Consider the following 13332-nt stretch of genomic DNA (forward strand, 5'->3'; position numbering starts at 1 on the left):
CTGGACTCCCATGTAGTCGACTGCAGTTCAAGTCCTGGACCCAGCAGCTTAAACTCACGCTGGGCGCATGTGCATGCGTGCCCAGGATCCCAAAAGGAGAATGGAGGAGAAGGGATTGAGGCGTGGCCATCCCCCGGGGGGGTGATTTCTCGCTTTCTATCTCTCTGTCTTTTCTGGGGAGTGCATGCGCCCTATAGCAAAAAAACCTCTCAAAAAAAAAAAAAACACAACACTGGCAAATATTAGGTTGTCAGAAAAGTCATGATGAATTTTTCTATGTTTTTCCATGCAAAAATACATCATGGCTTTTCCAACTATGCAATAGCTTGGTATATTTGGGAAATTAACCAGTATCACTTCGGCCTAGCATGGGTGCAGTACTATCCTTAGATGAATAGGCCTGGGCAAAAGGGATACACCCAGCTCAGGCCTATTCATCTTGGTACTGGAGGTCTCAGAATTTCTTGCCCTCACAATGTTAAGTCCACTTCCATCCTCCTGAGGGCAGAATACAGCTCTCTGTGCATACGCTAGACCTGAGGAGGGCAGTCTGCAGGGGCTGTGAGCAGAGCCTGGACATGTGAGTGCGCACAAACACATATACACGCGTGTGCACGGTCCTCGTTACAGGGCAGAGTGGGACCAGCTCTCCCCATACCACGGTCGCCTAGCACAGACCTCCAGGGTCAGAATTCTAAACCAAACCTGGCCTTCCAGGTTGCTTATCAAGGAAGAATAGGATATATTTATTTAACAACTCGATTTGTAACATTCAGGTATCTGGAGCCGAAGTATGAGACGTAGTGTGTGGACATCCATTTGTAATTTTGTCCTTGGGCCCCACAAGTGCATGAGATGGGCCTGCATGGAGGTGGTGGCAATGACTGGAGATGAGACTGGATAAGCAGGGGACAGCTGATGAAGGGTCTTGTAAGCCAGAGTCACATCAAGGAGCCTGAACTTTATCCAGAGGCCCAACGACAGCAGAGCTAACAGAGCTGACTCTGTCAACTACATATACACACACGACTTCGCCGTCTTAGACAGAAACACTCTATGTGGGAACCAGTGTTGCTGCCACTACTTTATTTTGGATTGATTGATTGATTGATTGATTTTAGAGAGATTTTTGCTATAAGGCATGTATGCTTGCCAGAGAGACATAGAGGCAAAAAGTAAGAAATCACCCCCTGGGTGGATAGCCATACCACAGTCCCTTCTCCATTCTCCTGTCAGGATTTTGGGCACACACACACACACACACACACCTGTCATTAGTTTTAAGCCACCAGACCCAGGACTTGAACTGTGGTCAACTATGTGGGAGTTCAGTGATATAACCATTATGCCATCAGCTGGTTAGCAGTTGGGTGTCTGGGTTCCAAATCAGACCTACACTCTTTTTTTCTTTTTTGAGAGAGATTTTTGCTATAGGGCACACATGCTTGCTAGAGAGGCAAAGAGACAGAAAAAAGAAATACCTCCCAGAGGGAATGGCCACACTACAATCCCTTCTTTATTCTCCTCTTGGGATTTTGGGCACATACACATGTGCCCAGCATGAGTTTTAAGCCACCAGGTCCAGGACTTGAACTGCAGTTGGCCACATGAGAGTCTAGCACCTTCACTACTATGCCACCTGCTGGCTCCTAGACCTACACTCTTAACACACGCTTTCTCAGTGAGCAAAGGAAAGCCACCGAAGATTTTATGCCTGACAGTGTTAAAATCAGATCTGTGCAGGGAAGAGAAGTAACCAACAAAAGCAGTGGAGCAGGGAGCCCAGTTGGGGTGACCTCATTAAGGCAGTGGCCAGTCCCCAGGCAGGAGCAGTTAGGGCCATGCATAGTAGACACACTTGGCACCTCTACCCCAGAATGTGCAGGGGTGGCCAGAGCCTGGTGCGGAAGGCGCTTTATTCCCAGATCTTTTCCCATTGCTCCTGGCTGATCTGACAAGCAGAACAGGTTGCATCAGCAGGAGACTGCTCCACACTGAGGAGCTGGGTCCAGACTTGACTAAGGCAGGGACATTCCTGGAGGAGGAGGGATTCAACCAGGAATGCAGCCCAAAGCTGGCCTCGAGGAGGGGTGAGGAGAAGGCCAACCAGGCCTGGGCCAGTAGCACTGGCTGGCTGTGTGGGCCTCTGTTGTGGCCTGTGGGTTGGGGAGGTGAGATGTGAGAAGGCTTGGGCCAGATTTGGACACCTGCAGCCACTTGGGGCATAGGACTTGTGCTAGTGGCAGGTCTGGCAGTGTTACCCAGCAGCAGACAGGCCTCCAGCACCATTGCCACCCTGCAGGGAGCCAGAGGGAAGAATGGCTCCCCACTCAAATGCCCGGTCTGTCGAGATGTGGGTATGTCCTGGCCTCTGTGGCAGCTCAGGTTGCTGACGGCACCCCTGCTCCTGTGACCTCAGTCATAGTCATAGTAGGTGAGATTTACTGAGTTCTCGGTAAACCCAACACACACCTGATGCTAGAAAGTGCATAGCATCTCATTTATTACAGCTAACTGGGAGATAGATCTTGTCACTCCTGTTTTATGCACAAGGAACGTAAGGCTTAAGGAGATGACATGATTTGCCCCAGGTCCCAAAAACATGGAAGTGGAATGCAACCTCAGTTTTGCACATGCAGAGCCCTGAACTGGTATGTGTACGCTCTTCTGCAGAGGAGCCTTCGCTTTTGGAGGGATGGGGAGACGGGCTGGGGTTTTGTTGGCACTTGATATTATTATGGCTGGAGAAGGACAGAAATGTCTAAATCATATCTTGGTCTTATTGTTCCGCCTTCCTCTGGAGCCCCTAAGGAGGCTCTGCAGTGGGGCCCACAGAGGTCAGGACAGACGGGAAAGAAGAAAAGCACTGAACTGTAGGCTGCGCCAGCTCCCCAGTCCTCTGACATTCGGCTCCCTGGGACCCTTTCCCCCAGGACCCCCACGTCACTCAGCTGCTGCCGTGGCCAGCCCTGGGCGGCAGGAGCTCCAGAGCACAGGGAGCTGGGGATCACCTCCCCAGTGAGGCAGGCTCTGCCTCAGCTTACCCACTGCTGCCTAGAAGCAGGAAGTCAAGAAGAGCTGTGTGTGTGAGAGACAGAGACAGAGAGTGAATTGACAGTGTCTTAAATCAAGCAAATTGGTCCTTTCTCCTCCAGGAGAGAGTCAGGTGGAAAGAGAGGCAGTAGCTTTCCCCTCCCTGCTGGAGCTTTTGTGAGATTCTCAAAGGGGGTTGAGATAATAAGCTAATTTCCTGTGGTCTCCCGTGGTGATTAAATACAGGACTTACAGCACATGGGAAAGGCCAAGAGCGATGGTTTCAGAGAGGGCATCCATCCGTGGAAAGAGCTGGGCTGAGTTGAAGCTGGGTCAGATCTCCCCAGCTGTGTGTGCACCCTGGCAAGTCCCCTGACCTCTCTGAGCCTCAGTGCCCTCTGTAAAATAGGATGTGGGGCACCAGGATGACCCCTAACTCACCTAAGAGCTCTGGGAGGGCAGGGCGGTTCTTTCGTCTTTGGCCCCAAGCCCCCCGACTTCCTGAGGTGGAAACAACTGTGATGGTAGATGTCGTGGCGGTAAGGATCCCGTCCTGGAGTCAGGACTCCTGGGTTTGAATCAGTGCAGCCACTTGTAGGATATGTGACCTTGAATGTGTTGCTTTATCTCAAGGCCTGTGTCTGTGAAGTGGGTAAAAGTTGAACAGATGTAAATAAAGTGTGTAGAGGGGCCAGCAGGTGGCATAGTGGTTGTGGCACTGGACTCCCACGTGGGCGACCATGGTTCAAGTCCCAGACCCTGCAGCTTGAAACTCACACCGGGCATGTATGTATGCATGCCCAAAATCCCAAGAGGAGAATGGAAAAGGGATTGCGGTGTGGCCATCCTCCCATGGGGGGGTGGTGGTGATTTTTCATTTTCTCTCTCTGTGTCTCTGGCAAGCGCACATTCCCTATAGCAGAAATCTCTCTTTAAAAATAAATAAATAAATAAATAAATAAATAAAGTCGGCCAAAACAGCCTAGAGCTAAACACACACACCCAGCTATGCCCCTTCCTGGCTGTCCTGACCCCTCCTGAGCAGCCCCTGTGCTTTCTGCCTTCTCTGTAGGTGTGTATGGGGCAGGCGCGGGCAGGAATCCCAGGGGGAAAACTGCCAGGACCTGCCAGGCCCTGGGGAGGGGACAGGGACTGTGCTGTGATTGGCACAGGCTAGTACCTGCTGTTCCTGGCAGCCCACATCTGGCCCACCCAGGAGGACCCGCTCCCCAGTTCTGCCTCACATCTTGGCCATTTGTCTACCCGTCCCTTTCCTGGGTCCTGCCATCCCTCTCTGCCTCCCTTATAGGCAGATCCTCTCCTGGAGACCCAGGAGCAATGAGCAGGGGTCTGCCGGCCCAGTCCGATGGGCTGAGACTGAGGTGTTTGCCCCAAGGACCTGTCCTCTGAGCTCACCCATGGGGGCAGGTAGGATTTGCCAGAGAAAGATGTTGCCACGGACAGGATGACTTGAGGAAGTGGCTGGGGCAGACAGTCTGCTAAGTACTGCCCGGGGGAGTCCTGGCGGGTGCCACGTGGCCTCCAGGAACCACCCACCGGTGCCTCCTCGCTACCGTGCTGGGTTGGGCCCTGGGCTGCAGAAAGTAATCGGACATGAGCCCCTGCCTGCTGGTGGACTCCACCAGAATGGTGACATTTAATTCTTAGGGTAGCCCTAAGAACTCGATACCAATGGTGTCCCTGGGCCAGCCACCAGGAGATGGTATGTCCCTTGCCCAGGGTCTCCACAAAGGACCAGACCTCAAGTCACATTCCAGGACCAAAGATCTAAACTATAAAGTATCGCTTCTCAAAGGTTAGAGTCAGGAAAGACACGAAGAGAGACAGATGCTGAGTCTTATAAAATGACTAGGAAAAGGCCAGCAGGTGGCATGAGATGAAGGCAGCTGGATCCCACGTGCCCAACTGCAGTTCATGTCCTGTACCTGGTGGCTTGGAAATCACACCAGACATATGTGCATACATGCCTGAAATCCTGAGAAGAGAAGAGGAAAAGAGATTGCAGCATGGCCATCACCCGGGAGGTGATTTCTCACTGTCGCTTTCTCTGCTTTCTCTGTCCTCCAGCAAGCACACATGCCCTATTGCAAACAAACATACAAATCACAAATAAATAGCATTTTATAAAGGTATTCATCAATCCCATTACTTTTAGAAGGGATGTTTTGGGGCCATCAGGTACTAATGGCTTGAAACTTTTGGTACATATTGTCAGGTTGCTTCCTAGAAGGGCTGTACCAAATCCTGCCCCTGGAGCAGCGGGCAATCTCAGCATATTACCACAGGCTGTAAGATAAACACACGCTTTTTTAAAAAGAATTATTTTCTTTAACTTTATTTGTTTATTTTTAATTTGACCAGAAAGGGGCAGAGTGAGAGAGATAGGGAAAGTGAGAAAGCACGCCACCAGGTCTGGGACCCAAACCACAGTTGGCCATGTGGGAATCCAGCGCCCTTAACCACCATGCCACCTGCCAGCCCCAAACACACACATTTTAGTGGGTAAAAAAAATAGTTCTAGTTATTTGAATGCACTTTTCTTTTGACACTACGGAGTTGAATTGTTATGCTTGTTTACCGTCCTTTATGCATTATCAGTTTTTATGAGGTCTCGTTGATTTTTCATGAGTTTTCAGAATGTACTTATTATTTGTGACAAAATTTTCCCCACCTTTTTGTTTCCTTAATTTTGCTTATTATATTTCCAATATACTAAACACTTAAAAATGTTTATAAGGTTGGGGCCAGCAGGTGGCATGGTAGTTAAGGCTCCCCGATTCCCACATGGCCGACTACGGTTTGAGTCCTGGACCCAGCAGCTTGAAAATCACGCTGAGCATACGTGCATACATGCCCAAAGTCCTAGGAGGAGAATGGAGGAGAGAGTACTGCTGCATGGCACCCCCTGGGGATGATTTCTCTCTCTCTCTCTCTCCAGCACACATGCCCTATGGCAATACCTTAAAAAAAAAAAAATCAGTTTAGAAAGTCAAAATCTGTTTATCTTTTCCTTTATTTCTTCTATCGCATTAAAGTTTAGAAAATTTGGTAATAAAATATATATCTAGGGACCAGCAGTTAGCATAATGACTATGTTGCTTAACTCCCATGTAGTCGACTGTGGTTTGAGTCCCAAACCCGGTGGCTTGAACTCACACCGGGCGTGTGTGCATGCATGCCCAAGATCCTGAGAGGAGAATGGAGGAGAAGGGATTGTGGCGTGGCCATCCCCCTGGGGGGTGATTTCTTTCTTTCTGTCTCTCTCTGTCTTTCTGGCGAGCACACGTGCCCTATAGCAAAAACCTCTCCCCCCAAAAAAATCTAAATTTCTAAAAAGTCTCTCTCTCTAAAAAATAAATAAGTAGTAAAAAAATTAGATACACATCTAAATTTCTTTTTTAATATATTTATTAAGTTTTACTTATTATTATTATTGTTTAATCTGACCAGAGAGAGAAAGATACACAGAGAAAGATGGAAAGTGAGAAAGCAAGCCACCAGGTTCAGGACTCGGACAGTGGTCAGACATGTGGGAGCCCAGGACCTCCACCACCACACCACCCGCCAGCCCCCTAAATTTCTAATTTAGATGTATATTTTATTACCTATTAGGTACTAAATTAGTTGATTCTTTTGGCAAGTAATATAGTCACCAGGAGCCATAGGCTGGAGCCCGTGGAGGCAGACCAGCCTCCAGCCTGCAGGGCTAGTTTGTGAGGCCCTGGCCGCATTCTGCCCACTGCAAGGGGAAGACAGGGGGAATGGATTGAGCCCCAGCTCAGGGCAGTGTAGTAAGGGAGCTCACAAGAGAGTGAGTGTGAGTCACGTCCTTCAGGGTCTGGACCAGGAACCAGGAAGGGCCCACAGTGAACACAAGGCCGGGCTGAAGGACTAGAGCACTTCAGGGGGTTGAGTGAGAGGAAGGAAGAGAGAGAAAGGAGCTGGCCCCAGAACGGACCCTGGATGTCAGATTTCAGAGGTGAGGCCTTTCTGGTATGATGCTGAGCCCGCCAAGCGAAGAATGCCCCCATTTTACAATTCAGGAAACGAGGCTCAGAGAGCTTACCCAGAGTCACCCGGCTCTGATCCGTGGCAGAACTGGGATGAGAGGTTGCCTGGCTCTGCTGTACCAGTTCATGTCTGTCCTTATCTTTCATGTTCATTTCAGCACAGTTGACCAAGGGAGCCTGGAGGGGCAGCAGAAGGCAGGGGGCAGGAAGCAGGGCAGAGCAGAGAGGACAGGGAGGCAGACCACCCTGCCGGGAGACGGGCAGGCAGGCCAGCAGCACCACAGGCCCTTCCTGTGGCCCAGGGACCCCTCGGGCCAGAGCAGTGCTCCTGATGGTGCCCCACACCCTGAGCCCTGCCCCAGACCCCTGGGTGCCCACCCCTCCACACCAGCCTCACTCTTACCCACGGCTGGCCCTCTGTCACACACCCCATGTCGCCCACGTGCGAAGGCCTTCTCAGACCTATGTGCATATGCTCCCATACACCCCTCGTGCACTCCACCTCCCTTCTCATTTACCTGCCCACACTCAGGGTCCCTGCCACCCCCGGTCCCATTGCTAGCTGTGCGCCCAGCTTACTCCCTCTCGTGCTGTGTCCACAGAGCGCATCAGATGGCTTCTGGAAGTCTGTGGCCACTCGAGTACCCAAGGAGCCCCCTGAGATTCGCATCCTCAACCCATATTTCATCCAGGAGGCCGCCTTCACCCTCATCGGACTGCCCTTCAACAATGGCCTCATGGGCCGGGGGGTGAGTTGCCTGGGCCCCTGGGTGAGGAAGGAGGGCTGGGCCAGCCGTGCCCTGGGAGGGGAGGAGGAGGTGGCGGGTACGGGGTAGTTTGTGGGGAAGAGGGCTCAGTCTTTTGGGAGTGTAACTGCATGCCTCCTCTCCCAACTCCAGAACATCCCAACCCTCGGCAGTGTGGCGGTGACTATGGCACTACACGGCTGTGACGAGGTGGCAGTGGCGGGCTTTGGCTACGACATGAGCACACCCAACGCACCCCTGCACTACTATGAGACTGTGCGCATGGCAGCCATCAAAGAGGTGCGGGTCAGGCACTGGTGCGTCGGCAGATGAGCGGGAAAGGGAGGAGCTGGTGGCTGGTTTGGCTGCCCGGCCCTCAGCTGAGTGCTGTCACCAGAGGTCACTGGAGGTCCATCCTGGCGGGCAGGCCTCTGGCAGCCAGGTGTCCTATGTGCCCATTCTCCCCAAACTCTCTCTTCATGGGGCCCTCCCTGCTCTGTCCACCCCCACTTCCCCAGCCATCAGACTCTAGTCTTGGCACCAGCTCGAGGTCGTTCTCCCCACTGCAGCTCCTGCCTCCCCTCGAGGTCTTCCCTGCTTCTTGACAACCCGGAAATGGACATTGCCTCTCAGTCTTAGCCCCCACCCCGCATGGCTGCCCAGGTGACCGCCTGTGCAGAGACTTCAAGTCCAGCCAGCATCAGAGTTCTCGCTGCCTGTCAGTCAGCCTGTCCTGGCGTCTCTTTCTTTTTTCAGAGAGAGATTTTTGCCATAGGGTGCGTGCACTTGCCAGAGAGACGGAAAGACAAAAAGCAAGAGATCACCCCCTCTAGGGGAAATGGCCACGCCACAGTCCCTTGTCCTCCATTCTCTTTTTGGGATCTTGCGCACGTACACACACACCTGGCGTGAGTTTTAAGCTGCTAGTCCAGGATTTGAACCACAGCCAACTACGTGGGAGTCCAGTGACGTAACCATTACCATCTACTGGTCTTGCAGTGCAAAAAATCTGAGCCCCGATTCCCAACCCTCCTACCTGCCTTTCACAGATCTCAGCCCGAAACCTGGGAATGTCGGGCCCGAGCTTTGCACAGTTTCTCTGCTCTACCTCTGGGTACCTGGGAGGTGGAGGGTGTCCGCACCTCAGGTCTGTGCAGGCCTGATCTGTCAGTGCGGGGGCGGTGGGCTCACCAGCCCGCGTTCCTGCACATCAGCCTTGTTCCCTGCCCCGTCCATGCCCTCCACGCCATGCAGAGCCCCACACTCTCCACAGCTCCTGGCTTGCCCTCCCTTCCCCCAGGCAGGAAACAAGCCGCAGAGGGGTCTAGGTGGACCCCTCCACCTCATCGCCCCTTTGTGCTCCTCAGTCCCACGTGGCCCTTCACCCCGGCAGCCTGGCTCCCCCACCTGCCAGGACACCCCGTGACCACCTTAAAGCTGCCAAGTCCCGTGGACACGTCTTCTTTCCTGATGTCTTAGAAGTGTGCTCTACGTTGACCGCTCCTTCCTCTGATGCTCTGTCCGTCTTAGAGAGCCGAGTCGGTGGTTTCTGTGTTCCTTTTGTTTCACTTGCTGGTTTCTCCTGTCCTCTCTCTCAGGGTCATTGATTTTGATCTGCCCCTTCAGAATCAGCATCTGCTCCTCTGACCCCATACGTTCTGGGGGTTTACAGCCCATCCCTGGCTTCAGTCTCATTCTCTGTTGTTTTAGGCTTTTTCGGTTCCGCCTTAGTCTGTTCGGACTGCTATAATGGAATACCATAGGCGCAGGAGCCAGATTGCCATGGGGAGCAGGGCGGGGGTGCTGTGGGACTGCAGGTGCTGCATGTAGATGGAAGAAGAATCCCTCACCATAGCTAGGGGTGAAGTGGGTTCGGACAGGAGTCTGCCACGCCAAAGAGACAGGACTGGAAGTGGAGATTTATGCGCGGTGGGCACAGTTACAGGGAGGGCATGCATGGATCACCCAGGAGAGGATAGAGAGGAAGAGTGTGGACAGTCAGGACAGACCCTGGGGACACCCAGGTTTAGTAGCTGGGCCAGGGAAGAGGGGAGAAGGGCTGTCAGAAGGGGGTACTCTTCTGAGTCTTGGGCTGTGAAGGGGGATGGGCATCTCTATCCAGAGGCAGGGGCCTGGTAGTCTGGGGGCCCAGGATGACTGGAATCCTGCCCCAGCCCACAGCCAGTGCAGACAGCTCTGCTAATTCTATTTCTTTTAATAATTATTTATTTTTCATTTTATTTATTCATTCATTTATTTTAATTTGACCAGAGGGAGACAGAGAGAGCGGGAAAGCGAGAAACCAAGCCACCATGTCCGGGACTCAAACGTGGTCAGCCATGTGGGAGTGTCCAGCACCTTAACCACCACGCCACCTGCTGGTCCCAGCTCTGCTGATTCTCAATTTACCTACATGGAAAGAGGAATTAGGGGCAAGAGAGCACCAGAAAGGGGGCACTGCTCTAGAGAGCTGTACCCCAGGACAGACTTTTTTTTTTTAATTCACTGGAGGACACTTGCACTTGCTTGGAGTGGGGATGAAAAGTACCCACACCTTAGGGGGACGGTTATGCTGTAGTCCCTTCTCCTCTATCTCTCCCTCCTTTCCGGGTTCTGGACACACACACACCTGGTCAGTGAGTCTAGGACTTGAACCCTACAGTTGGACCATGGCTGGCCCAGGGCAGACTTTTGTTTACCTCTTTATTATGAAAATGGTAGGACCAGCAGTTAGCGTAATGGCTATGTTGCTGAACTCCCACATAGTCGACCGCGGTTCGAGTCCCGGACCCAGTGGCTTAAACTCACACTGGGTGTGTGTGCGTGTGTGCCCAAGATCCCGAGAGGAGAATAGAGAAGGGATTATAGCATGGTCATCCCCCCGGGGGGCAATTTCTTGCTTTCTATCTCTCTGTCTTTGTCTTTCTGGCAAGTGCATGCGCCCTATAGCAAAAACCTCTCAAAAAAAAAAAAAAAATGGTGAAGCATCTTCACAAGTGTAGGAAATGATAGAATGACTGTCACTTACCCGCCGCCCACTTCCCTCATTACCAACACGCAGCTGCTCCTTCCTTCCTGCCCCTAACTCCACCAAGTATCGGAAGCATGTCTCAGATACCGTATCAGTCCAGCCGTGGAGTTGAGAAGGTGCTCAGAGAAGCGGAGTATAGGGAATTTACTGACAAGTGCCTTTCAGATCGAAAAGATTCGAAAGTCGACTGGATCAGGATAACCCTGGGCAGAGCCCGACGTCCTTAGCACCAGTAAGTAGTGGCTGTTGATATAGTTATGAGAAGGCCTTATGCTGACAGATGCAAGTCGGGGACAAGCTGATAAGCCTGTGGCATTCATCCCTTCAGTCTTTCATGCAATCAAGCGTCTTTCATTCTTCGACAGACATACTCATCAAAGCCTCCTGGTGAGAGCACCAAAATAGGAAAGAGCCCAATCCTGGCTGCCTGGGAAGCAGCATCTTCCTTTTAATTGTCACAGGAACAGAAAGATTAGCCTCTTCCAGGGGCCAGCTGTGGCCTGATGGTTAAGGTAGCTGGATCCCACGTGACTGACCACACAGTTCGAGCCCCTGACCAGCAACTTGAAAAATACACCAAACACATGTGCATGTGTGTCAAAAGTTCCAAAAGGCGGGAGAAATGAAGAAGGGATTGCCACGTGGCCATGATCCATTTGCAGGGGGGTATGGGTAAGCCCGCAATCCCAGCTGGCAAAGTAAAAAAAAAAAAAGATTAGCCTCTCGTAGCAATTTTTAAAATAGACAATACACCATGGTTCAAGTCCCAGACCTGGTGGCTTGCTTCTTACTTCTAATCTCTCTGGTCAAATTAAAATAAATAAATGAATAAATAAAATTACATGAATAATTGTTTAAAAAAAAAGAAATAAAATAAGTATGTCCACACCTCAGGTCTGTGCAGGCCTGATCTGTCAGTGCGGGGGCGGTGGGCTCACCAGCCCGCGTTCCTGCACATCAGCCTTGTTCCCTGCCCCGTCCATGCCCTCCACGCCATGCAGAGCCCCACACTCTCCACAGCTCCTGGCTTGCCCTCCCTTCCCCCAGGCAGGAAACGAGCCGCAGAGGGGTCTAGGTGGGCATGATGGACATGCTAATTAGCTTGATGTAGTTATTCAGCAACATAAGCATATATGAAAACACACTGCACCCCATAAATGTATACAGTTACAATCGATCAATTAAATTATTAATAATTATTTATTTTTGGTAGTCTAAATTAAGGGCCCACATGCAGCAGGCACACTGCTAAGATGAAGACACTGTGCTCTGCAGGCCAGAACACATGGAGGCCCAGCTTTGGTTACAAATCCTTCCTTTTTTTTGTTTTTGTTTGTTTGTTTGTTTTGTTTTGTTTTGTTTTTTAATAATTATTTATTTAATTTTTCTTATTCATTCCTTTATTATAATTTGACCAGAGAGAGACAGAGAGAGTGAGAGAAAGTGAGAAAGTAAGCCACCAGGTCCAGGACTCGAACCATGGTCGGCCACGTGGGAGTGTCCAGCATCTTAGCCACCACGCCACCTGCTGGCTCCTCCCCCTTTTTTTGTTTTTTTTCAACAAATGAATCTTAATATGAGTTCGTGACATTTTTAATTTAGTTTTCAGAATTATTTATTTTAAATGTATTAACATATTATCATCATTCTTCAATTTTTGGCCAGAGACAAACAAAGACAGAGAGAGAAAGCAAGCTGCTGGGTCCGGGACTCAAACTGTGTCAGCCTGTGGGAATCTAGCATCTCAACCACCATGTCATCCACCGGCCTCAAGTCCACCCTAAAGGCCAGGCGTGGGGGCCTGTGTCCGTAGTCCCCGCGACTCCAGGAGGCTGAGGGAGGGTGATCGTGAGCCCAAGGCTGGCCTGTCTGTGTAGCAAACTCTGTCTATGAAAGAGCCAGACATGGTGGCATATATCCAGAGTCCAAGCTGGGAGGCTGACGCAGGAAGAGTGCCACATGACAAGAACCCTGTCTTTGAAAAGAAGTTTAAATTAAAAATAAAATTAAAAAAGGATTAGCCTCTTTTTCTCAGTCCCCCTGGCTCTTCTGATCTGGGAAGCAGGGTTTCATGAGCTGCCCCAGGCCTGAGGCGTGGATTGCATCAGGCCAGAGTGACTCAGTGTCCCTTGCTGTTGGCCTTCAGTGACTCACGTTGCCTGCCCCGGGATGTCTAAGCCCAGATGCTGCTGGACAAGAGGTGGGGTGAAGTCTGGGAACGAGGGCCTTCCTCCAGCACTGAGGAGGGGCTGGGAAGTCCACCCCTCCCAAGACTTGGAAGAAGTCAGGAGCCATAGTTCTCCTGGGATAAAGAAAGGCTTGCCTTATCACTTCCTCTCTCTCTCTCTCTTGCTCTGTCCCTCTCTGATCAAATCAAAATAAGTAAACAAATAAAGTCAAATAATTCTCTTTTTTTTTTTGGAGAGGTTTTTGCTATAGGGTGCCTGCGCTCGCCAGAAAGACAGAGAGACAGAAAGTGAAAAATCACCCC

The 13332-nt window shown here is 51.1% G+C and overlaps 1 protein-coding gene across 3 annotated transcripts in view; it reads left to right on the forward strand.

Moving 5' to 3' along the window:
* ST3GAL3 (ST3 beta-galactoside alpha-2,3-sialyltransferase 3) overlaps window positions 1-13332 on the forward strand; it is a 187870-nt gene that overhangs the window by 163707 nt on the left and 10831 nt on the right. For all 3 annotated transcript variants that reach the window (XM_006153759.2, XM_006153760.2, XM_006153761.2), the window contains 2 exons: window positions 7667-7813; window positions 7964-8110. In XM_006153759.2, coding sequence (XP_006153821.1) covers window positions 7667-7813; window positions 7964-8110 — 294 coding nt within the window. The remainder of the gene's footprint in view (window positions 1-7666; window positions 7814-7963; window positions 8111-13332) is intronic.

This window comes from Tupaia chinensis, unplaced genomic scaffold, assembly GCF_000334495.1.
Source record: "Tupaia chinensis unplaced genomic scaffold, TupChi_1.0 Scaffold000387_1, whole genome shotgun sequence".
In the NCBI taxonomy this organism is placed as follows: Eukaryota; Metazoa; Chordata; class Mammalia; order Scandentia; family Tupaiidae; genus Tupaia; species Tupaia belangeri.